The sequence below is a fragment of the Camelus ferus genome, chromosome 6 (assembly GCF_009834535.1).
Source record: "Camelus ferus isolate YT-003-E chromosome 6, BCGSAC_Cfer_1.0, whole genome shotgun sequence".
In the NCBI taxonomy this organism is placed as follows: domain Eukaryota; kingdom Metazoa; phylum Chordata; class Mammalia; order Artiodactyla; family Camelidae; genus Camelus; species Camelus ferus.
This window is the reverse complement of record NC_045701.1, coordinates 20,809,880-20,835,273: the sequence shown is the minus strand read 5'-3', so window position 1 is coordinate 20,835,273 and position 25,394 is coordinate 20,809,880. Positions and strand designations below refer to the sequence as shown.

The window sequence follows — 25,394 nt, the reverse complement described above, 5'->3', positions numbered from 1 at the left end:
TTAGTGCTGCTGAGATGAGCACCTGCAGGTGGTTCAGAGGATGACTGGGAGATGCCCCAGAGAGTGAAATTAATAACATTTACATATAATAAGTGAACCCTGTGTGGGAGTAAGCCAAGAGATTGTTTGTAGATGTGGAACTGAGTGCATGGGGATCACTTAACAGTCTAGTCAAGGTGACTGGGTGTCATCTCAGAGAGACAGGGTTGAATTGTGACTATACTCAAAACTACTTTCTGAGGTGGGCATTTTTAGCTTTCCCTTTTTGCAGGTGGAAAAAAAAAAAAGTGAGGTTTAAAGAGGTTAAGTTTAACTTTTTCAAGATCACACACCTAAAGTGTGTGTGTGTGCAGAATTGACTATTTTGTCTGATTCCAGAGCCCATGTTCTTTCTCATTCAAGATGTGCAGTCTTGCCATCCTTGGATAAGCGCGAGCTTAACTGCTTGTGATGTACTCTTTGAAGAAGGAACTTGAGTAGACGTTCTCAGTCCAGAGCACAGGAGAGAAAAGCCCAAAGAGCCAAGAGTTGCCCTCAGTTCCTGTTGCTGCATGGAGCAGAAAGGGCTGACATCTGGCAGACATGGATGTGGACCATAGGGAAGTGTTCTTGGCCGTGGGGTAGAGATGATTCCACGGACCTTGCTGTGGCCTAGATAAACCTTCCTCCCATTGCTCTTAGCCTGTGCTTGCCAGCAACCTCCTGTTGTTCTGTTTGGTTTCACAGGTCCCTCCCCTCCAAAAAAGGGGGTGCCCTGGATAGTAGATAAGACCACTTCAGTCACCAAGAAATACTGTCACTTCTCACCCTCACTTCCACCCTCATTGTTAATGCAAACACATTACAAACAGGCTTCTACATTAGTCTCCTGTGAGCTGGGGTAGAGTGAGTTGGCCTCTCAGGGTCTGCTCAGTTCTGGAGCAATGATAAGATGCCAGTTCTTCACCCTGCAAAGACAAGGTCTCCACTCTGGTGGTGGCAGTGGCAGCAATGGAAAGTTCCTGGAACAGCAGTCCCCTGGGGTGTAGTGCCTGTGGTGATGGTGCAGAGGCCGCAGGGTTTGTGCTCAGTAGTAGAAGAGGCAGTGGTGTCTCACTTGGTCCTGGGGTACCAGATGATTTCGAATGCTTTTGTGTTGTCCTGAGCTGTGTCACCTCTGAGGCTGATTCTGCAGACCTCCTGATGAATCTGAGCCACCTGTTACATTCATGTTATAATAAATTCCTTTTTTGAGTTTAGTGTAAAGAAAAAAGATGAGGCCCAGACCTTGGACTGCAATGAATCCACCAAGGTGGTATCACCCAGTTAGGCACTGTCTGCACAACCAGCCAACCTTTGTTCCTTTGCCAGGATGCCCACATGCACGTGGTCAAAGCAGGTTGAGGTTAGGATACCGAGATCTGGAAGGACTAGCTAGGTCTGGTTGTCACAGCACCTCCATCCTGGTTCTTTTTTCTTCTAGATTTGATATATTTTAGGATTGATGGCAGTGAGGGGAAACGTGCCTTCAACCTTTAGATATTATTCATCTTGGTCATTTAGTAATTTCTGGATTGTTGAGTTTTGTAGTAAATTGAATACTGCTTTACTTAAATTTGTCATCCATTTTCTTTGCCCAAGAGGAATTTTCCTAAACACTTCTGGGGGAAATTGAGCCCTGCCTTAAGAAATTCTTGAAAAATTCAACTTATACCTAAATAACCTGAGTAAGAACCTTACGCCATGACTATAAATGGTGCATCAGTAGCACTGAATCGTTTTAGCTGCTCATTTCCGTATGTAACTACACACTCATAAATGGTTTTACTGGTTTTAGTTTTGCCTCATTTCTCTGTTTTATCAATCTGCTGTTCACTGGGAAATAGAGAAATGGTTAAAGGAGAGAAGAGAAATCAAAGGTGAGGTTGATGTACATAGTTGGATTTAACGTGAGAATGAGGGGGGTGAGGGAAGCTGTTGGAAATGTGGTTTTGTCACAGCCTGCACTGAGTTTGTGACAAAGCAGGTCATCTTAACCCTTGGGACACTTCTAGTGCTCCTTGCAAATCAAATTTAGTGTGTGAAATAAAGCTTTAGCACTTGGCATTTTCATTGGGACCCGTATACTAACATTCAATATTGCATACATTGTCTTTATTATCAGGTCACAAAAGATGTCATTAAAGAATTTGCAGATGATGGTGTCCAGTACCTGGAACTAAGGAGCACCCCCAGAGGAGAAAATGCTACAGGTGGAATCTAATTGCTTCTTGGGAGATTTCTATCTTTTTTCTCTTATGCTTTGATCATCCATGTGTTTGCAAGTTGAGACTATGAAGTATGTACTTTTACATTGTTGTGTAAGTAGGCTCAAGGGTCCAAATCTTCTGACATACGTTAATGATGTATGTTATTAATGAGTGAGTTATTTTTAACTTAAAAAATCAGGTCAGGTATTGTCTGTTGAAGGGAAATAAAAAGACCTGCAAAATTTTTATTTATTCTTATTTGTTTTTCTCACTCTGAGAAAAGAACACCTGTTCCTTATAGTTACATTGTCGTAAATAGACACTTGATTCTCGTTCCCACGTCAAGGTACTTGTGACACAGTGCTACTGAGTGGATGCAGAATCATGTTTCATGACAGTCACTGAAATGAAGGTTATTCAGTCTCTTCTCAGGGACCCATGGTATCTATCATAGGCTAGGAGCAACCTGTGCTGTGATGAAACCTCTCTGGTTGGAGATGGGCGGACCTAGATGTGGTCTGCAGAAATTTCCTGGGACCCCCTTTCCTTAAGAGCAGCATCAGGAGATATTGTATGGTGTCAATGGGTCCCTCTTAGCACTTTGTGTTCAGATCATTTTGCATCCTGACATGTGTAGCCCAGCATCATTCAGAGGGTAAAATTTTTGAAACTACATATAGTAAAGTAAGTGCTGACATGGGACAAACAGAAGATTCTTTTTTCACATTTTTAAACTGCAGGGTCAGTTCCAGGTTACGCTGGTGAGGGTAGTAAAAGGGAAGGAGAGAAGGAAACTGCCAATCCTTAGAGACAGTTCAAATGGAGATTCAAAGGAAGATGTTAACCTAAGTCAGCAGCAATAGGGGAATAGTCAAATAAAGATTAATGGAACATTTGGCAACCATTAAAAATATTTGCAAAAGTGGGGAGGGTATATAGGTCAGTGGTAGAGTGCATGCCTGGCATGTATGAGGTCCTGATTCAGTCACCAGTACCTCCATTATAAATCAATCAAATTACTCCCCCGAAAGAATTTTCTAAAAAACTTTAAAAAATGTTGCAAAGACACTTTAATGACATAAAAGACATGCTCAGAACACAGTGTTAAATGAGTGAACAGGATACATATATACCTAGTAGCATCTCATCTATTCAAAACTATATATACATATACATACATACGTAAACACACACACACACACACTCTCACTCACTCTTAGAAAAACAGACATTGGTTATCTATGGTGAGATTACAGATTATTTTTATTTTCTATAAATTTCCATTTTTTTTTCTAGAGATTTTTCACTTAAAAGTAAGCATTTTATAATTGGGATATGAGAGTATTTTAGAGGAGATTGTTCTGGAGAGCTTTCTCAGGGCCCCACAGAAGGGGAGGACTTGAACACCCGAATTTGAAAGAACACCTCTAGTGCCCTGGGCAAGAAATACTGAGCCTGAGCAGGGCTGAAGGAAAAGGAACCCAAGAGGATTTTTTTCCTAGGCCAACAGGAAAACATTCTGCTAATAGAGAAAAAAAAATTTGGTATTTTTTTAAGGACAGGTCTTAGAAAAGGGATTTTGTAATTCTTGTTTTGTTAGAACAAGCATTTAAAATTTTCATACCAAGTTGTGAGAGTAGTTTTATGTCTGTTGAATTTGAGAATAATTTTAAACAGGCTTGTATTTTTATTTTATGCCTTTTTTTATTTCATTTTCCTAGTATTTCATTTTTTTTCAATTTTATTAAAGTACAGTTAGCATTTACAAAAATGTATCCATAACTCATCTTTAACCACACACTTGCCACACTTGAAGTGAAAATATAATTGTTCACATAGGGATGTTACTGCTGAAGGATGAAATAGTTGATGATCTCTTTACGAATATTTTCTTTGTTTTCTTTCCAGGAATGACTAAAAAGACTTATGTGGAATCTATACTTGAAGGTATAAAACAGTCCAAAGAAGAAAACATAGACATTGATGTTAGGTGAGAAGTCTTGTACCTTAATGGTCACCATTTAAAAAACTAGAATGTGAAAAATGTACTCTTTCGATCATGGGTATATTGGATTTTTATAAATCAACCAGTAACTGATTTTTATCTTATAACAGAAAAAAACAGTCAAGAACTCTGTCATTTAAAGTTAAGAATGCAATTCTGAATTTATTCGTGTGGCAGTAAAGCTCTGAGTCCTGTTGCTCTGGTGAAGGATGGCTTCCCATGACTCTTGAGCTAAAATCCAGACTTCTTATTGTGGCCTCCAGGGTCCCATGTGGCTGCCTTTCTTACTTCAACAGCTTCATCTGGACCACTTGTCACTTACCACGCACTGACCTGGCCTCTGTTCCTCAACTAGGCCAAGACTATCCCACCTCAGCACCTTTGTACTTTCTGTTACTTTTGCCGAGAACACACTTCCACCATATCCTTGTATGGCTGCCTTCTCATTATCCAGGTCTCAGTGTGGCTGTTGCTTCCTCAGAGGGGCCTTCCTGACCCCCTTATCTAAAATGCCTCCCCAAATCCTCTATTCACCCCCTTGATTTCCTTTACAGCACTCTTCTTAACAGGATCAGAAATTTTCTTGTTTTGTTTGTGTGTGCATACTCACCCACAAGACTGTAAATTCAGTGAGTACTGGAGGTGCAGGGGTGAATCTTTTGATTCACCCCTGCACCTCCAGTACTTAGCACAGAGCTGGCAGATAATCAGGGCTTAGTAAGTCCTTGAAGAAAGAAAGCTAACTGTATAGTTTCTGTCTATAATATCCCTCAAAATTAAGCCTAACCGGGCTAATACCCCAATAAAAAAAAACAAACAAAAGACAAGAAGAGAACTCAGAAAAGAAGACATACAAATGGCCAGTAAATGTATAGAAACTGTTTAACTTCACAAATCAGATAATTTTAAAAAGAAATATTACAATGCTATATCAATAGCCCCCCTCCCCCCATAAAAGGGTTATAACCAGTGTTTTTGAACTGATGGTGAGCATGTGTAATTAATAAAAACATCTCTAAAGAGCACTGTGTATTAAGATCTATAAAATAATTTTCCTCTGTGACCCAGTAATTCTTTCCTAGAAATGTATCCTAAAGAAATAGATTGATTAATGTTAAGATTCTTCATTATGTTATTTATAACAAAAAGTAGAAAACATCCTTAAATGTCCAGCAGTCAGAGGATAATTACATTATGTTATGTGCATACGATTTATATTGTTTTCTAACATTATTTAATGGCAGGGGAAATTGTTAACTGAAAAAGAAAAGACACTACATTTTATATATAGTTGATCTAAATTTTGAAAATAAATAAATGCTGGAGGGATTTCTTTATTTTGTAAATAAATAGATAAACTAATAAATGCTGGAGGAAAATTAACAAGGGTTCTCCAGGTATTAGATTCCTTGTAGAATTCCAGCGAATGTGTGAAGAATGAATTTGTATCAGCTACTGGATACATTTAGAATTAGAATAGTACCAATCTTGTAATCTTTAATGAAATAATGTATCTAAGCCCCCTAATGAAAGAGCAGCCACCACCTATGAAATCCTTTTGCCCCAAAATTCAATCTGACCTGATTGATTAAGCCTCTAGATTAGATCCAGTTTCCAATTTATTTTGAACACCAACTAGGTATTTGGTGCTGTTTAGGAATTTATGTCTCACTCACTCTGGTGGAAAAAGATGTCAGGTCAGTCAGGCCGGACTTTTCCCAGTAAGATGAATTCCATGTAGCCTGCGTCTCTCTCCGCTCTCCTGCCATACTCAGGGTTGTCGTTTTCATCCACGCAGTACTCGTTTTCAGCTATGTTTTTCTTATATTAAAGGTATTTGATATCAATCGACAGAAGAGGTGGCCCTTCAGTAGCCAAGGAGACTGTTAAACTTGCTGAAGAGTTCTTCCTTTCTTCTGAGGATACAGTTCTTGGCCTCGACCTCAGTGGTGACCCTAACGTAAGTTATTTTTCCAAAATACATTTTCCTTCTAAAAGGTGGAGTCAAATTGTGGGGTAAAGATTGGCTTGGAGCATCCTTCCTTCTCCAGAGGTCCAGCAGACTCTCTGTGTGCGTGAAGCGCTCTTCTGCCCTGGATGACCAGAATGTCTGCACAGCTGCTCTCAATCAGGGTTCTATGAAAGAATTAAGCCTAAAAAAAAAAAAAAATTGCATGACTTTGATTATTTTCTTCATTTTTCTGAAGGTGGTACACATTCTACATACATAAGAGAAAAGTTAACTCATTATATACAATCCCTGTCTAATGCTTAATTATGGTGAAGGCTTAATTATCTCACAGAACCCCCAGTTGAGAAAGGCTGGCCTAGAGCTTCTTGAAGGTCAGATTCAAACAGAGTGTCACACTGTTATCACAGTGTCAACTGTGGCACTACTGACATTTTGGGCCAAATAATTCTGTATATTATAAGGTTTAGCCGTAGCCCTGGCCTCTGTCCAATAGATACCAGCACCCTCCTAGTTGTGACAACTGAAAATGTTTGTAGACATTACCAGATGTCCCTTGGGGGAGCAGAATTGCCCCTGGTTGAAAACCATTGAATTAGAGAGTCCCAGGAAACTGGTTCTTAGGGCTTTGTCTAAACCTAGGCTGTTCCGGCCTTGTTTCATCTGCCCATTTGATAGAAGCTTTCTTTACTAATCATGCCGATTCCTGAATCAGATGAGTTCTGCTCCTTAGCAGTACTTGAATACATATCCTTCCAGAACTAAAGTTTGGTGACTGTTATGTCTAGCTTAGCTGATTGATCTCGAGTTCACTGAAACTTGATTTAAGATTCTTGAATGCAAAGGACTGTTCTTTGCCAGCTTTGAATTCCCTAATGTAGCACATTAGACAAAACGTGCAAATGAGTCAATCTGCCATTTTTTTCCTGCTATTATTTTATTCTTTTGTTTATTGAGGCAGAATACCCAGCTCTTCAGTTTGCCCAGACTCAAACAGCCTCATTTCAACTTTTATCTTCAAGGCAGGACAAGCAAAAGACTTCTTGGAACCTCTTTTAGAAGCTAAAAAATCAGGTTTGAAGTTGGCATTGCATCTTTCAGAGGTAAATAAATATTGTAAAATTAGCCTGGAGAGGGTAGATTACAATGGAAAATAATTAATGGAAGATAGTAATCATTTATAAATGACTAAAAGTAAACCTGGCTTGGAAAAACATTTTTAGACGGAGAAAGTAGAAATATTTCTGTGTACATTATAATGATAAAGGCATGACTTGCTTTAGTCCCTCGTGTCACTGTTTTTATAGTTCCTGGGGTGGCTGTTGACTTGCACTACAGTTGTGTCCTTAAAACAGCTTAATGACATCTGTCTAGAGAAGATGCATTGACTTTCCATCAGCAGCCTTCTTACTGGCAAGCTGACACTGAGAAAAGCATGAGTTTGTCTCACTTGTCCTCACAGGGGAAGGGACCTGAATGTATCACATACGCTGCTGGCAAGAAAGGAAGGAGCTCCTCATCGTTTTATAAGGCTCAGCAGAGACAGATAATGCACAGGTCGTGGCTAAAGAACAGCCCCCTTCTGAATAAGCACATCCCTGTGAGGCAGACAAGGAACTCTCCTGCATGTTTCCCCATTTTACAGATAGATTTACTTTCTACCTCAGGACTTCTACCTATTTAATTATTTCTTTTCTTTTTTTTGACATGCAAGAAACGCTGTACAAAATTAATGTCTACAACTTGATGAACTTGGATTTGTTTCTTGAAAGCAGGAAAGGATACTTAGTCATACTTAGTCTGTTTACCTCGCATGGTTATTTTGAGTATTAGATGGGATCATGATTTAAAGACTGGGGAAAAATTGGAGCTTCTTGTCAATACTGGGTGTTTTTCACATCTACAAGCAGAGAGTCAGTAATCTAGTGGCAGAACTTAAAAATCTAGGATCCATGTTTCCACGCTCTGATCAAAAAGATCTTTCACGCAGAGGACACCCTCTAGTTGACCTGATGCCAGATTGAAGCCATTGGTCAGTATACTGGAACAGCCAGCGTGTGGCCAGTTGCTTCTGGTCTTTGTGTACAGCATCAGAACCTGCTCTTTACCTTGGCCTCTCTTGCTGTTCTTGTTTGACCCACTGGTTATAAAACATTTCATTTCAACATCTTATGGTCATTTGCCACTTAGGGTCTCTAGGAGGTGAAGGGCACAGCTAGACGTTTTCATGGTGGTTGTGGTTTGTACGTAGCGAGCCTTGTCAGGATAGAGCACAGGCGCACTGGAGGTGGATGGAGCCTGAGCCCGGAGTCAGGCAGAGCCAGGCCTCGCCCTCATGTCTCTCATTCACCAGCTCTATGAGCTTAGACAACTTTTCTTTTTAATGCTTCATATTTTTAACTATAAAAGTTATATCTATCCAAAGAAAATCCACGTGTAGAGAAGTAGTGTGAAGTAGAAGTAAAAAAATAAAAAATGGAAGGTCCCCTTCCCACTTTAGTTCTGCTTACCAGTTGCTCCTGTTAGTAGTTTTGTGTTTATATATTTTTTTTCCAGGCCTTTTTCTAATACATATGAATACATACACACAACACAGAACACAAGCATATAAAGTTGTAAGGTTTTGGTTTTGAAAATTACTTACTTTTTTTGAGTTTTGATTTCTTCATATTAATACTTTGATTCTTGTGAGGTTTAAAGGAGAATGTATGTGAAAGGGCACAAAATAGGTCCTTAGATATCATTATTGACTCTATCGTTATTATCACTGAAATGGATCTAGAGGAACATTAGGAAATGAGTGGAAAGATAAAAGGCAAAGGAGAGAACTGTAAGGTGTGAGTCGCTTAGCTTCCCAGAATGTCCACATTACCTTCCAGAGGAACAGTCTCTGGCTATAGAAAAAAGTACTTTTAAGAACCATCAAAAGAGGATTTTTGATTCCCTCTTTCTCTTTTCTTTGAGATTCCAAACCAAAAAAAAGAAACCCAAGTACTCTTGGATCTGCTTCCGGATCGGATCGGGCATGGGACGTTTCTCAGCTCCTCTGAGGGAGGGTCCCTGGATCTGGTGGACTTCGTGAGGCAGCACCAGATACCACTCGGTAAGGCTCAAGGCTTCAAGTCCTCCAGACAACCCTCTGCCCCTTCCTCCCCGAGTCCCCAGGTTGCAGGCCATATGGAGAAAAGCACTGTTCTAAATATACAAATGTCACTTAGAAATTAACTGATGCTTTCTCAGCCTCACTTAAGTAACAGGAAGTCTTAGCTCCCGTTAGAATATAAGCTCCATGAGAGCAGGGCCCTTGTTGGTCTGGTTCACTGCCACCTTCCTCAGTTCCTGGAACTCTGTATTGTATTGAAGGAATAAGGGTCATCTGGTATTTTGAAATGCCTTTAACCAAACTAATATATGTTATGAAAGTGTGCGACATTTATTTAAAAATTAATACTTCTGCAAAATTCCTGTCATATTATTATGTGTCTGTTGACCATCACACCCTTGTTTGTCTACATGTGTATACCTGGAGCTATTTGTATTTCACAGCAGATACTCATGGAGTGCCTCCTCTGCTCCAGTCACTGTTCAGATTGCTGGGAATAGAGCAGTAAACAAAACAGACAAGGTTTCTTTCTCAAGGAACTTAAGTTCTAGCATAGATAAGACGGCAAGCAAATACACATGAAAACGGTCAGTGTTAAATTCTTTGAGGAAGATTAAACAGGCCAATAGAATGGTAAGAGAACCACTTTCAGTTGGATGGTTGGAGAAGGGAACAGGGAAAGGTGCAGTTGGCTGCTTTTTACTAAATGATGAATTGGCTGAACTTAAGTATTTAACAGTTTGCAGTTAACACTTGTGTAGGTGTGTTGTCTAACCACTTATAGAGTTTTTCAGCAGTTCATAATGGGTGAGGTTTTTTTTCTTTTTATTAGGGAAATTTTTAAACATCCACAAAACTAGAGAATCTTAGAAACCACTTGGTGTGGTGGGGTTGGGTTAGCCATTGCTCAGCCTGAGTGGCCCGGTGTTGTGCCCTTCTTCATGTGAGCAGACACCGTCCATCAAGTCAGTGAAGTGTTTTAGTCTTGCTGGGGGAGCCCAGTACAGGGAGTGTTTCAAGGCAGGAGTTTGATCATCGTAGAAGTCATCCTTAAGAAGGACATACTTGCAGCAGGCAATGAATGGATGGTTATCTGAGTAAAGGAGTTTAGAGGTTTTCTTTGAAGCCGTGGAAGAAGTCTGTTTCTGCCCTTGGCTTTTTGTGTTACTGTAAACCCTTAGGCAGTGCTACTGTTTTCTTACCTTTATTTTAGCCTCCACTGTCAGACCAGGAAGAAGTGCAGCAGCCCTGCAAAGATTCCTTCTGCTCCCCTGTCACGCTGCTTCCCTGCCTTCTTCATGGAGACTGGCTTATCACACTCCTCTTTCCTCTCCATTGTGGGAAAAGAAAGGAGGAAGCACGTGGCTGTGAAGGGGATGTTAATTCCCTGCCTGGTACGGTTGCTACACATAAACTACAGCACATATTTCCCACACAACTACACTAATTGGACTGCAAATTTTCACATGTAAGGAAAGGTCAATTTTGTAAAATAATGAACTACTGAAAATTAGCATAGTTTGGAAAGATTTCTCGTGTCTACTTGGTGAACATCGAATGAGTCTCCTAACCTGCTTTTAATAAGAGGCTTCTTCCTTTTCCCTCCTTCATCTAGAACTCTGTTTGACCTCAAACGTCAAAAGTCAGACAGTTCCGAGCTATGGCCGGCATCATTTTGGATTCTGGTACAGCGTTGCCCATCCTGCCGTGATCTGTGTAAGGTGTTCTCTGTGGGATATTTTGCTCCTTTGTAGTCCCTCAGTTGCCTTGGGTAGACATTCACTACCTAGCTGACCTCCTTGCATGCCTGGGGGTGATGCCCTAGTAGAGGAGTGACAGGGGATTGGGGCATGAGAGGCTGCAAAGGGCCAGCATGATTCTGGTTTGGCTCTGTGGGGGCAGGTCCTGGACAGTACCTGGGGGAACAACAGCAACAAAAACACTGGTGCCCAGCACCCATCCCTTGAGATCTGCTTTATTTGATCTGGGGTGAGTCCTGGGCACAGATGTTCCCTAGGTGATTTTAATATGCAGCCATGGTTGAGAGCCACTGCTCTGGTGTTTGCTTTTGTTTTTAAAAAGAATAACAAGCCTGTTTTGTTATAGATATGCATGGATACATTTATAGGCCCCCGTTTAGACTCTTAAAAGAAGCATGGTAAATAGGAAAATAAGACTCTATACAGAAGCTGTTTTTTAAAAAATCATTTCCTCATTCATTTTGAAATTTTCTTGCTTATGTTGACAGACTGATGATAAGGGTGTTTTTGCAACACACCTTTCTCAGGAGTACCAGCTGGCAGCTGAAACATTTAATTTGACCCAGTCTCAAGTGTGGGATCTGTCTTCTGAATCCATCAGCTACATCTTTGCTTCTGACAGCACCAAGTCTGAACTGAGGAAGAAGTGGAATCATCTGAAGCCCAGAGTGTTACATTTTTAAGCTGTAATAAGGTGAAGTACTTTCCAGTATGTATTGCAACCAGGATCTCTCCCTGCCGTTACCCACTTAGTAAACCACCCACCACTCCCTCCCTTGGAAGCACAGCAGCCAAGTGCCGTGGGCCCCGACACCAGCACCTTACTCATGGTGGGCGCCCGGTCAGTCAGTCTTAAGCTGACTAGCAGGCTCTGAGGTCTTCCATGGCTCACCTCCGTGCTGCTCGCTGGAAGGGACTTGAGTGTTGCTGCTCACTGAACTCCCCATTCCAGCGGTGATTTTGACTTAACAATCCCTCTCCATTAGTGGTCATAAAACTTCAAGAAAATCAAAGTAGTTTCTGATCAGAAAAGTTTTAAAATTACTAAATAACGTGAGGAGAGAGGGGAGAACAAAACCTTTAAGCTGATGACTGCTCTGTATTTGGTTGTGCTTACTTTAATCAGCTCCCTTCACTTAAGTATTCCCCACAACTGCTGACTCGAGGCCACACTGCATACCATGGATTTTTGTGAATCCCAGTAGCCAGGGTTAATCTCCTTTGGGTGACCTAGTGACAGAAAGCTGAGATCTGGCTTTGCCTTTCTCATGTTTAATCCCCTCGGAGTCAGCGATTTTTTTTTTTTAAATGTCCCTATCTTACCTTTTCTTATTTTGACCATAATGAAACTATGCTGGCCAGACATTTCTTGGGCTCTAGGGTACTTTAGACTTCTATTTCCAGCCTTTAATTTGACTTCCAATTGTTCCAGATTTTTATTTCTGAAGGAGCCCATAGTGGATGTAGAAGGAATTTAAGCTCCTAAGTAAAGTATCTCCATATAACATCTGTTACTTTAAGTAATGTGGCAGAGGATACTAGGTAACATTTCATATGTCAAAACTTTTGAGACATGCATCTCACTGGATAATTATGAGTGTATAGAAGTAAAGTTTCATTTTAGATTTTGAATCGAATAATGGAGAGAAAACTGACCCATCATTAGGCTCATAGCTCATCTTCCCTCCACCATAAAAACAGTTCTCTATAGAGTTGATGTGACAGCCTCTATACTCAGATTACAGGGAAAGAGAAATGGCAGGTCTATATGTACATGCATGTATGTGTGTATATACGTGTGTGTATAATACTAAGTTCTATGGCATTGGCCACAGAGAATAAGTAATAAAGGGAAGAATGATAATATGGGGGAAATAAAGAAAAAGAAATAACAGTACTAGGGAAACAACTGATGAGAACAGATATGACTGTCCAGCTCCTGCTAATATATTCTTGCTGCTTCTGCTGCACTTGCCACCCAGTCTGTCCCCACAAAGATCTTTTGGGTATTAAAGGGAGCGGCACATAGATCCTCTTGCTCCCCCAACACTGGGCCTGGTTTCTCTTTCTTGGAATGTTGGAAGACCATGTAGTATTTCTTGCTTCTTCCATCCTCAGGAGTCGCGGATAATGGTTCATGAACTAGTTTGAGATGAACCGGGTTCTCCCTGGCAAGAGTTTTGCCTTTGCCCTATTCCGTCCACACATTCTCTTCGTCTGGACATTGGCGGACTGGTCCTGGGTCTTTTAAAGTAAGACTCCTTCTCCATACCCAGTTATGACAGGTGATAAAGGTTTGTCATAATGGATGTGGATACAGATACTATGGGAGGAATTTCATTCTAATTTCTCTTTTACCACATTCTAATTTGCTTCTCAGCCTAGGACATAAAGATTCAGACAGACATGCTTGGAGCAACCCCACAGAGAGCCAAAAAAGGCAGGTAAAGATTTATCTTTTCCTACCAGCAACACCTTAATCATAATTTTGCATATATATACATTTTAAAAACCTGAGGAAACACTGGGCACTTTATAAATACAATTTTTATTAACATGGTATCCCTGAGAGGCAGATGAAGGTGTAAACATTATTCTGCTTTATCGAAAGGGAAATGGAGGCAGGGTGACTTACACACAAGACATCTGGAACCAGAATTCACATCTGCTGATACCACAACCAGTGCTTTTTCAACAAGACTGTACATAGATACACTGAAGACAGGAATCTCTTATTTTTAAAAAACATAGCACATTTCCTAAACTGCCTCAGATCCTGAGGTGTTGCTTCATACTGGTGTTTCCTGCATCTTCCTGTCTGCTTAGGCAACATAACTGAGAATTCCTAAGAATTAGGAATTAGGAGATTCCATCAACACCAGAGTGCTACGTAGTCTCTCATCTATCACAGTAAGCTGTGAATTTGAGAATCTATCTCCCCACCTCTCAGTCCAGGCACAGGACTCTAACTACGTGTGAATATGAAACAGCTACTTAGCCCAGCCCTTAGCCATCTGCTCACAGTCCTCTTTCCTCTGACCTGCCCATCAAAGTATCTTTGCAAGATACCAGTTTCTGACTTTGGTCTCCCATAGCAGTCCCCTAAAGCTGCTCATTCTTCTTCCTGGGTGCCACCCAGTTGTCTCCTGGCATAGCACGGGCCCCAGTTTACTCTGGAGGATGGGAGCACCTCCTCGTGTGTCTCTGGCACTCGGTGCTTCAGCTGACCAGATCTCTCTGCCTCCTACAAAGCCCGTATTGTACCACCCCTTACATTTTGCACTGCTCCAACTTTTGTCTCACCTTCCTTACAGTCTGTCCTTTGCCTTCTGCTCCAGTGCGCCCCAGTTTTCCCATTTCTTACCCACTCAGCACTCAGTTTTGCAGTTAGTTTTGGGAAGTTCTTCCTGCTCTCATTTACCCAGTAACCTTCCCTCTGAACACTTCTACTTCATGAAGTCTTCCTGATGAAAGAAAATACCTCTCAAATTTTCACAAACTCTAATGCATTAGACCTTCACATTTATGCATAGTGTTACTACCTAGCTTTCTAGATTTCCCTAAAACTGTGGCAGCTATATATGTGCACTTAGTGTTTGTCCATGTCAGTGTCATGGACACTATCTTAGACTGTACGGATAAGGATGGAGTGTGTTTAACTTGTGCTGTACAGGCTCATCATAGTACTATGAACATACGGGCAGTTATTTCAATATGATTTGATTATAAAGGTCAGAATTACATTTGTGTTTGAAGAGCTGCTTTTAAAAATAGATGTACACAGTTGAATATGTGCGCACATGTGTGCAAGTATTGTCAACTCCACTGACCAAAGACAATCTGTCCTTGTTACCATTAGGGTAAAGAGTTGTTGGCACAAAGCGGTCTGTTTTCCCAATCCATGGGAATGTGGCAGGTGGATTCTGCTTATTGCAGGTTAGTATTGAGTGTCCACAGGGTGTGTAACACTAGGCTAGGTGTTTAGGGTGTGTGGAATATGGACAGTTCCCTCTTGGCAGCTTTAGCTGCTTTTCCTGTCACCACATTCATCTGGCTTGCGCTTTGGGCTTCTGGACCACAAGAGACAGATGAAATTCAGATGAGATGGAGCAGGAAAAAAATTTAAAAATCAAACTAGGTGCTATAAGTGCAGTATTATTCTATTCCAAAGCTTCTAGGGCTTGGAAGAAACTTAAGAAATCCAGGGTTCACACCTCAATACTTAGACAAGGTTTACATTGTTTCCCCATATAGCACACCTAGGTTGTTGACAAGATGATTCACAGGTCAGAACCAAGCTGGACATTAAACTCTCCTCCTTTAAGGTAAATGAAGAGTGTGCGTGACAGATCTGTCATTCTGAGTACAGGCTTAAGTGAGCAGGAAAAGTCATTCTTTTTTGCATTTCCATTACTGCACAAAGAGCTAGACCCATTCAATGAGAAGTCTCACAACTTCTCCCTGAAGTGCTGCTGTGATGGATTTTTCCAGTTGAGATGCAGCTGAATAACAGGATGAATAAAGAAGGCTGACATCAAACTCATAGGGCCTACTACTGTGTCCTCTCTATTAGGGGAACAACACAGGCACTGAGAGGGAAAGGTGTTACCTGTCAATTCAAACAAGGAGAGGGACTGAAATCTTTCATTCTTACGATGCTTTGGGAATTTGACTCCAGATCCAGGAGAAACAGGAACAAACAGTGGGGTAAATTTCAGGGTATTTCCTAAACTAGTAGGGCACAGATGAGGAGATGGATCTCACTGTTGGAAGACTTTTCCAAATGATTTTAGTGCATGTATTGAGGCTGTTTTCTTCATAGACCTTCAGGGGCTTATTTAAGTGCTGACTGTGACAGATATTTTTCTCGTGTGTGGATTTCTCGGTGCTTATTAAGAGCAGAGCTTTTACTGAAGCACTTGCCACAGTCATGACAGCCATAGGGTTTCTCTCCTGTGTGGGTTCTGTGATGTGCACGTAAGTCAGAACTCTTACTGAAGCTCTTTCCACAGTCAGGACACACGTGGGGTCTCTCTCCTGTGTGTATCCTCCGGTGTGCACTGAAATGAGAACTGTTATTGAAGCTTTTCCCACACTCTTCACACTGATAGGGCTTTTCTCCTGTGTGGGTTCTCTGGTGAATGATAAGGCTTGAGCTCTGATTGAAGCGCTTTCCGCACTCACCACATTGATATGGCTTCTCTCCCGTATGGATTCTCCTATGGGTGATGAAATTGGAACTGTCACGGAAACTTTTCCCACAGTCAAGACACTTATAAGGTTTCTCTCCAGTGTGGATTCTCTGGTGTCTAATGAGGCGTGCACTACGACTGAAGCTTTTCCCACAATCAGCACATTTATACGGATTTTCCACTTGTTGGGATAGCGGATGCATGAGGTGGGTGTTTGGACCAAAGCTTTTGCCATATCTGAGATATTTATAGGGTCTCTCTCCCAAGTACGGTCTCTGATGACTTAAAACTTTACCTAAACTCTTCTCTGGGAACGTCGCTTTTCCTTTTCTTTCCCCTGGGGTCTTTTCCCACTGTCTTCCTGATCTACATTCACTCTCACTGCCTTTACCCTGATTAAGATGCCGGGAGATTTTCCTTTCCGACCTTGCAAGTAATGTCTTATGTAGTTGTACTTCCTCAGAAATATCCCGTTTTAGATTCTCTTCATTTTCAAATCCAGCCTCAAAACCTGACATAAGAATAGAATTTTAAAAGTTATCCATGTCCTCAAATACTATGTGCCAGGGTTAAGTGAGTATCACATTAAATGATCAAAGATAAAAATTAGGGCGCTCTAAATCCCAAATAATTACCATCTATTAAAATTCCAATGTTTACTTCTCTACTTGTAACCTGTCACATGCTTCTCATTTATGTAGGGGCTGGTTAATATGTTCTTTTAACTCTCCCAGGATACCTGGGATCTTCAGAAAATCCTCTCAGTAAAACAAGAAAAACCTACCAGATCTGAGATGATTATCACCATGTTTATGCAGGAAAAACACCTTCTGATGCTGTACCTTTGCTTCATCTCAGGCCTATCATGGTATCTCGTTCATGTTCATGGTATCTAGTTCATGGTATCAGTAACTAAATGGAGTAGAAGGGAATGCCCAGGAAAACTCTAGGAAACTTCTATATCAAAAAAGAGCTACATAAGTCCTGTTCCCCTCATATTCCAAAGTATATTGAGAGTGAAAACAGAATAAAAAAATACTTGGTGTCTTTCAAAGAACAAAAGGCCCTCTCAGAGAGAAACTCTGCTAGGAAGTGTCTCTCTAAAACATTCTCTTTATCTGTGAAAAAATAATCACTAGATATTCCAAAAGTACTACTTTAATGCCCCGGCTAAGCTTTTAATATTATTCTAGGCTTCCGGGCCTAGGCTATGAGAATTTGCAGTTACTTGCATATTTTCAGTTTGCAAATTTAGTTTGATTTTGCAGAATTTTCAGATGAACTCTGGATCCCAAATTCCCTGGACTAAATCTGAGAACAAAAGAATGCTGTGACAACCTGTATGTGTACTCCTTAAAGCAACAGTTCTACCCAGAAGCCCAGTCTTAGGAGATGCCCCATGAAACAGAGGTTCATTAGATTAAATGAGACTTCAGAACCTTAAATATGCAAATATAAATTATGTGCCTCCAAGAGGGATATTTAGCATTTCCTAAACCTAGAAGCCATTTTTTAGTGGAACATATTAGTAGCTCCGTGGAATCGATGTTCCATGGAGCACACTTGAAGAATGCTGATCTAAAGAACTGTTGGAAAAGAAAACTTATTTAGTTACTGCCCAAGCACTGTGCTGAGTGCTTCACCATGATACCTCATTTATATCAATATTATGAGATCAGTCTTAATATGTAAACAAACTTATGGGGTTAAGTAACTTGCTCTAAGGTACTCAGCCAGTAAACAACCTAGTCCAGATTCACATACATACATATGTATGACTCCAAAATCAGAATAATTCTTCCCACAAGGTGGGAAGCCATAGTGAAGTCTTTTTTTTTTCCCTTACACAGTAAGATTTAAAGGGTCAGTTCCCTCAGAAATCTCAGAATTTTGCATAAGTATGTCTGAAAACAGAGGTTATCAGGTTTTCATATATGTGAATAAAGCAGGCATAAAGCTAGTATACAAGCTGAAACTAGAAGGAAAAACATAAATGAGGAGAAACTTTAAAAATCAGCCTCATGGAGGGGAGGGTATAGCTCAGTGGTAGAGCGCACACATAGCATGTACATCCTGGGTTCAATCTCCAGTACCTCCATTAAAAATAAGTAAACAATAAGTTAACCTAATTACCTCACCCCCTGCTAAGGAAAAAAAGACAACCAAACAAAAAATCAACTTCATCCTACTCTGCGTCCATGACATGCTACTTGGGAGATGTCAGCTTTCAGATTCCCTGCTGGGTAAACTGCCGAATAACCTAGCAGCTCACATGCAGGTGACAGCAAATTTACAAAGTCTGCAACCATCTCAGACTGATGCTGTCGTGTGAGGAGGCAAGTCAGTGAGCAGGTGGTATAAACCAGCTGCTTTAACAGACAGGAAACATGGAGAAGAGAGAAGGTGGTCACAAGAAGAATCCATGATTGCTGTGTACAGAGGCCAGTCCTCCTGGTCTTCAATCTGATGATTTTTCTCCTAAATCCCACTGCCTTCCCTTTGCTATTCATGCCTTAAGAAGTAAAAGGATCTTACCACTGGGGCTCTGAAATAAGACTGGAGCACGGGTCATAGCCTCCGGGGGTACCTCAGTATCCTCTTCATCATCTTCAGAATCTTCTTCTGTGGCCTCCTCGTCTGCCTCCTCAGCTTGCTTCTCAGCTTCGGCCTCACTGGTCTCCTGGATGGGGTGTGAGGCTGTCTCTTCCTGGCCATCACTGGACGGGGCAGCAGCCCGGGCACTCACCAAAGCATCCATCTCTTCAAAGAAGGGGCAGGTCTCTGGTGCTTGGCCATTCTTGACTTTTCGATAGCTGGTCTGGAGGCTTTTAAACTTGGTCCGACACTGCTCTGGTGTCCTCAGGAAGCCATATTCCCATAACCGCTCAGCCACTGCTCCATACAGCTGGCTGTTGCGGTGACAGTTCCGGAGGGCTTCGTAAAACTGAGTCTCACTGAGAATTGCAAGGTAAGTCTTTGTCTCTTCGTAGCCCCAGTGTACACCTGCCACCAGAAGAGAAATTTCAGCACCACTTCAGCCAGGGCTTTACAGACTCAACTCCTTAGTCCTAACATCTGCATCTTGAAAGATCACCTAAGCCAGGGCTCCCAGATGGAAAAGTAAAAATACCTCGTTTCCAAAATCTACACAAACTCTTAGAATGCTTTGCTCTCTTACAATGAGAGCCAGCTGGAGGTTACATTGCTTCCACTACCCCCCACTCGCTGCAAGTTAAGAAGTGGAAAGAATCAAGACAGAAAAAGCAGTGGAAAAAGACAAAAAGAACAAAGATCATGAAAATAACAGCAGCTAGCACATGTGCCACGTTTGTGATTTACCTAAACTTATTCCAGTTGACAAAAAGAGAAAAAGAATAGAGAAAAGTGAAAGTTAAAAGTGCAAGACAGGAAGACCAGATGACCAGGACAGAACAAAAGTAACAGCACACATGTAATAAGAAAAAAAATGGAAGAAACAGATCACTGTTCTCAGAGGACCTGCAACTTTGAGTAGTTCTGCTGCCCTGCCCCATTTTATATTGGATACAAACTGAAATGGTCAGACAGCTGATTAGTGGTCAGGACTAGGAACAAAGCCTCCTGATTCATACTTCTTCCCATCAAAACAAATAACATCAACAATAATATTTAAAAGTTATTCCATGGGCAAATCATATTTCAGCGTAGAGTGTTATACAGGATTTCCTGCTCTAAGACTTCTTAGTACCATTAAAATGCCAGTGTGTGTTGCGAGTCTCAGAGGAAACTCACAGAATGCTTACTCAACTTTGGGTGGTCCCTCACTATGCTATTCTAAGTAAAAATTAATACATAATAAACTTACTTTGAGTTCGGAGGAGAAAAGATAAAACACCAGTTCACATAAGGTGCTCCATAAATATTCTCCTTAAAGATAATACAGTGCCAAGTTTTTCTTAGCCTTCAGTGAGTTTATAATCACTAAAAAATATTTTAGAGAAATAAATGGAAGGAGTGATAATCGTTTTCAGGACTCTCTTGAATTTCCTGGGTGTATTTCTCTAAAATATCTAAAATTATTCCCCACTTACTAGCTCACTGATTTTCACACACGAGAGTGAAATACACATAGAACTGAGAAGTGCTTCTCTTCTCTATTTAAGTGACAAAGCTGGTGGGTGACATGCTTCCTGACTCCACATCCAGTCTCATTAATTCCTCAGTCTAATCCTAAAACCCCAAGAAGAAAAGCTTCTTACCACTTGGGCTTCGGAAGAGGACAGGTGTGGTGGAGTTACTGGGGTCCTGAGGGGTGGCCTCCTGGCCCACTTCGTCACTGTCAGACTCTTCAGCCAGGGCCTCTTCCCCTTCCTCGTGCTGCCAGCCCTCCTGCTCCAGCTCCTCAGGCTCAGCTTCGCTGCCCACCAGGCCAGAGCGAGGGGCTGTCTCCACGTCGTTACTGGGCAGGGCAATGACTTGGGCACTCATCAGAGCTTCCATCTCTTCAAAGAAGGGGCAGGTCTCAGGTGGGTGGCCACTCTTGACTTTCCGATAGCTCTTCTGGAGACCTTTGAACTTGGTCCGACACTGCTCCAGGGTCCGGAGGAAGCCATACTCCCGGAGCCGCTCAGCTACAGCCCCGTACACTTGGCTGTTTCGATGACAGTTTCGGAGAGCCTCATAAAACTCAGTCTGACTGAGAATTGCGAGGAGAGTCCTGGTCTCTTCATAGCCCCAGTGCACACCTGCCACCTTCTCGTCCTCAAAGCCCCAGTGATCCTGTTCCACCCAGCTTCTCTCTCTCCTGGATGGTAACAGATCAGCGTGCATTCGTCTGCCTCCTGGGAGTTCCTTCTCCTTTGAGCCCAGATCTGGGATCCGTGCCTCCCCTTGCTCCAATTTGGAGACCACAAGGGCTTTAGGAAGTGGAAATCCTGCTTGCAGGGAAGCAAACAAAAAATATCATACTTTTGACTCATCATAAAAAACACCTCTGAGTTCAGACCTGCCTTTTTTAGCCAAGAGGGATAAAGAAAATGTCTAAGAATATGTTTTCAGAAAGTTCAATGGGTAGAAGAAAGTGGGAAAATACATGAAACCTCGAAAAATGAGAACTATTTTATTTTCCAGAGCAGGCTGACAAGAGAGGAAAGTTCTGTCATGTGTTCGGAGCAGATAATTCTGTTGCAAGTTGCTCCCTAGCCCTCCTGATCACTTGTAGGCAGGTCCTAGCACGGCTGGAAACAGTCACCTCCTGTCTCCTACAGCGCTGACCCTTGAATAACGTGGGGGTTAATCTGAGTATAACTTACGGTAGGCCCTCCACCTACCACAGCCACAGTTCCTCCATATCTGCAGATTTAACCAGCCACAGTACTGTCGTAATTTCTAATGAAGGGTATCTGTGTATATTGGACCCAGGACATTCAAACTCACGTTGTTCAAGAGTCAACTGTAGTTCTCCACGTGGGGCTAGAGAATTAAACTCAGAGTGATTTCAAGGGGGAGACTATCTGCAGCTCATCCATTTCCTTCACACTCAGTCACCAAATTCTAAAGGTTTTCCCTTCATATAACTATCCCTTCTGCCACCATCCGAGTCTAGCCCTCTTCTCAGACCCGGAGAACTGCAGCAGTCACGGTCCTCCCAACCTCCAGACTCCTGCTTCCTGAGCTCACATGCTGTATGTACTGCTGAACCTTAACCTGAGCGCCCACCACACACAGCCCACTCATAGAGACCCAACTCCAGAACACAGCACACGTTTATTCACCCCTCTGTGCCTTGCCTTTAACTCCCTCCCTTCTATCCAAATTTAACCATCCTTCAAGAGCTGCATTTGCTCATGTCCCTGTAAAGCCTTCCCTACAGCCCTCCGTTGTCTCCCACTCTGCCAAACCCCTGCTGTACTCACATAACTGTGACAAGTCATTATCTGTCATTGTTTCGATACAGTTTAGTTCAGCATATATTTATGTTCTCAATCATACTGTAGGCTCTTCTGAGAACCTTTTATTATTACTGAGCACTCCTGCAAAGTGTCAAGCACATGGTAGGTGTTCAAAAGCTGATTAATTGTGCAAGTCTGTCTGTGGGGTTGAGGGATGGCATCAGGATGACTAAACAGAGACCACTACCAGACTGCTGGAGAAGGCTGGCACGTTGGAAGATAAGATCAGAATTCAAAACAACCTCAATGAGTTAAAGAAGTGATCAAAGGAAAAAAAAACACACAAAATGGAGTTCAGCAGAGTACAAAGAAGAAAAACAAGTTCTACAGAATCAAGTAGAATAAGCAGCACTAGGCACAAAGACAATGGGGAAAGCACTAAGAGTCCTGGGAGTAATGAGTGAACAACAATCATCAAATAATTAGTTGAGCTATACTGAAAGAAAGTGTAGTGAAATTCTGAAGTAAAATTCTTTCTCTGCCTCTACCTACCAGACCTTCACTGGAATGATATATGTAATTTAATTCCCCACAATTAACATGCTATTCAGAAAACTTCTAAGGTTCCAAGGGACAGTAACAAAACCTAGTATGTCTGAAGAATGGAGCTTCTGGGGAAAAGCCTAAAGAAACAAATACAGTTTAATATGCAGAAGGAAAATGACTAAAAGGAAGATGTGTCTTCAAGTATAGAGAAGTTTTCATCTAGAAAATTTTGATCTAGTGTCATCATTACGAGGAGGAAAGAAAATAATTCCAAGTTCTGGTAAAAACTAGGGGGCCATCCTCTGGCCGACTTATCAAGAGAGGAAATGTAAGAATTCTTATTGCAGCAAAGAGCTAAACTCCATGCCTTCAAGAGGTCCCCCAAAACTGCATACTCTACAATTCCACTCATTCCTGAAATCCCTTTCCCACTCACTACTCCCAACCCTACTTCCCAACTTAGAATGGCATCCTGTCTTCCCATATGAATCTACTCCTCACCGCTCCTTTGAAAAGGTCTGAGCTTCTCCTTTGGGTTCATCTGCTCCTGTGGTCCCAGGTCTGGGCTTCTTGCCCTCTCTTTCTTGGGTACACCCCTGGGCTGGGGTTCCACTGACTCCTGCCGAACACTTAATAACTCTCGTGATGATTTCAGGGGTGTCATCTTCTCCAAGCGCACTTCCTGCCCCTTCACAGAGACTGTGACCTAGAAACAACCCCCATGAATTGTCACTGCAAGGTCATAATTAGGGGTATTCCCAGAGGAGATTATTTAATACCCCAAAAGAGATCATCCTTTTGGGACATGGCTAGGGCTGGGGCGGAGGGTGGGGGTAGTTAATACCAAACAATGGTCTTTCTTATTCCATTAGCTTAGAGCAGCTGGAATGCCAGAAGAAAAAGATTAAAACAGTAAATCCAACTACAGGCTATAAAATAGTTTCCCTTTCTTCCCTATTAAGTAAAAAACTATGAAACTAGGAATAACTCAATTATGACATGGTGGCAAAGGTACACCCAGGCAGCATCTCCCAATAAGGTCTATCTGAAAAAGTTAGCTGTTAAAGGACTAGAAGTATAAGCATCACCAAGGGAGACTGTGCCCCTCTTTAAACCTGACTATCCTTTAATTTGGCCTTTTATCTTGCCCCTTCCCAGTCACAACGCTTCTGAATTCCCCCTCCCTGCTCACCGAACGTCCAGGTCTTCCAGGCTCTCTTTCTAAATCTTCCACCAGAGCCACTGCCTCCTCTCCACTTTCTGGACATTGTTTTTGTACCCAATTCTGGATCTCCCCAGGTAAGACGATCAGGAACTGCTCTAACACCAACAATTCTACAATCTGCTCCTTGGTGCGCACCTCCGGCCTTAGCCACCGACAGCAAAGTTCCCAGAGTTGGCTGAAAGCCTCCCGAGGCCCAGCTACCTCCTGGTAATGAAATCTCCTGAAGCGCTGTCGGAAGGTCTCAGAGTTAGTGCCATTCCCTCTCAGGGTGGGTTTGGCCATCATTCACAGCAGAAAGCAGCTTCCCTCCACTTATGGGTCTAGGTTCCAGGGCTTACACCTATCTTCCCATGTCCTTGGAGAATCACCTGCAGATGAGTCTCTCTCTGTAAGAAGTGTCCTCCTAGGGCAGAGAGAGATGGCACTATCAGAAGGAATACACTCATATGTCTAAAGTCTTGCTAGAGCTGGCCTCGCTTCCCATATGCTCCGCGAGGCCATCTGAGGTGGCACCAACTTCAGGACAGCAAGCCAAAACGGAGCATAAAGGTGACAGACCTGCATTTCTGGGCGACTTCCAGGGCAGCCCGGTGAAGTAGCTGAGGATAGTAAAGTACTGTCTGCAACTTGCCACCCCCCCCCCCAAATCTGACCCATTTAGGTCCCCTGACCAGTGTTGCACAGTGAGTTCGAACCATATGGGAGACCTGGAGCTCGACAGTTCTAAAGGAATGTCACCATCCTGCTGAAGGCAATAAAAAGCCTCTGTCCAGGGGTCGCAGCTGATCTCCGTCAGTACCTCCGCATCCGCCCCGCCCCCTCAGACTCCACCACTACCATTCCCACCCCAAACAAAAATCAAGTACTGAATATTGGGTCTTTGTTTTCCCTCACAGCATAAGTAACCGCTCAGCAAATATCCGGGAACTACTGATGGGAAACCTGGCGCACTGGAGAAGTTGGTTTTGGCTCCTGAATCGAGGGCCAGGTGGGCTCGGGGAGAGTTACACTAGGTTGGTGGCGAGGGGGAGTCCGAGGGGGCAGTAGTCATGGGTCTCCTGAAGACGAACTCGGGTGCTAGCCAGGCGCTCCCAGCGTTGCAGGGTTCGCGGGCCCGGTGCTCAGCTCAGGGAACGGCGGGTGCGGGGTTCCGGCCTCTTTGTCTTCGCTCCCTCCGGCCAGGTCACTCTCGGAGCCGTTGTGAGTCCCTCCAGAGGCCTCCCACCGGGCTAAGGCGCCCTGAAAGCACCCTCCAGCCCACCCCTGGGAGCTTCTCCCTCTCGGGCTGTCCCTCAACCCACTCGCATCTCTGTCTCCGGGCCAGCCTCACCCACTCGGGGTCTGGCTCCAGCCGGGTCTCTTCAGCCTCCTAGTCCAGCTCCCAAACCGGAAGTCCGAGCGGGCGATTCGGGCGCTGAAGGCGCATGCGCAGGGGAAGCCACTAAGACTCCTTCCCCCGCGGAGCACAGGCGGGAGCTAGCGGGTGGGCCCAGCAG

The 25,394-nt window shown here is 42.6% G+C and overlaps 2 protein-coding genes across 14 annotated transcripts in view; one reads left to right on the top strand and one right to left on the bottom strand.

Annotated features, from left to right (window-relative positions):
- ADAL (adenosine deaminase like) overlaps positions 1–24,843 on the top strand; it is a 29,819-nt gene extending 4,976 nt beyond the window's left edge. For 3 of the 5 annotated variants that reach the window (XM_032481377.1, XM_006178880.3, XM_032481374.1), the window contains 7 exons: positions 2,144–2,231; positions 4,137–4,218; positions 6,067–6,193; positions 7,225–7,305; positions 9,167–9,305; positions 10,921–11,021; positions 11,554–14,808. In XM_032481377.1, the coding sequence (XP_032337268.1) occupies positions 2,144–2,231; positions 4,137–4,218; positions 6,067–6,193; positions 7,225–7,305; positions 9,167–9,305; positions 10,921–11,021; positions 11,554–11,748 (813 nt within the window). In that variant the 3' untranslated portion in view covers positions 11,749–14,808. Of the gene's footprint in view, positions 1–2,143; positions 2,232–4,136; positions 4,219–6,066; positions 6,194–7,224; positions 7,306–9,166; positions 9,306–10,920; positions 11,022–11,553; positions 17,595–24,794 lie in introns of those variants that run through there. The other 2 variants (XM_032481376.1, XM_032481375.1) reach the window with 2 other exon arrangements.
- Positions 6,188–25,361, bottom strand: ZSCAN29 (zinc finger and SCAN domain containing 29). Of its 9 annotated transcripts, none has more exons than XM_006178881.3 (6): positions 25,200–25,361; positions 23,866–24,301; positions 23,175–23,379; positions 20,496–21,170; positions 18,793–19,260; positions 14,146–16,768 (listed from the first exon to the last, which is right to left on the bottom strand). In XM_006178881.3, the coding sequence occupies exons 2-6, from the start codon at positions 24,181–24,183 to the stop codon at positions 15,900–15,902; spliced, it is 2,535 nt and encodes an 844-aa protein (XP_006178943.1). In that variant the 5' UTR covers positions 24,184–24,301; positions 25,200–25,361; the 3' UTR covers positions 14,146–15,899. The 9 variants fall into 9 exon arrangements, with proteins under 9 accessions (XP_032337258.1, XP_006178943.1, XP_014409829.1 ...); XM_014554343.2 differs by having other exon boundaries at positions 25,229–25,361; XM_014554345.2 differs by having other exon boundaries at positions 25,233–25,361.
- Positions 25,362–25,394: the final 33 nt, after the last annotated feature.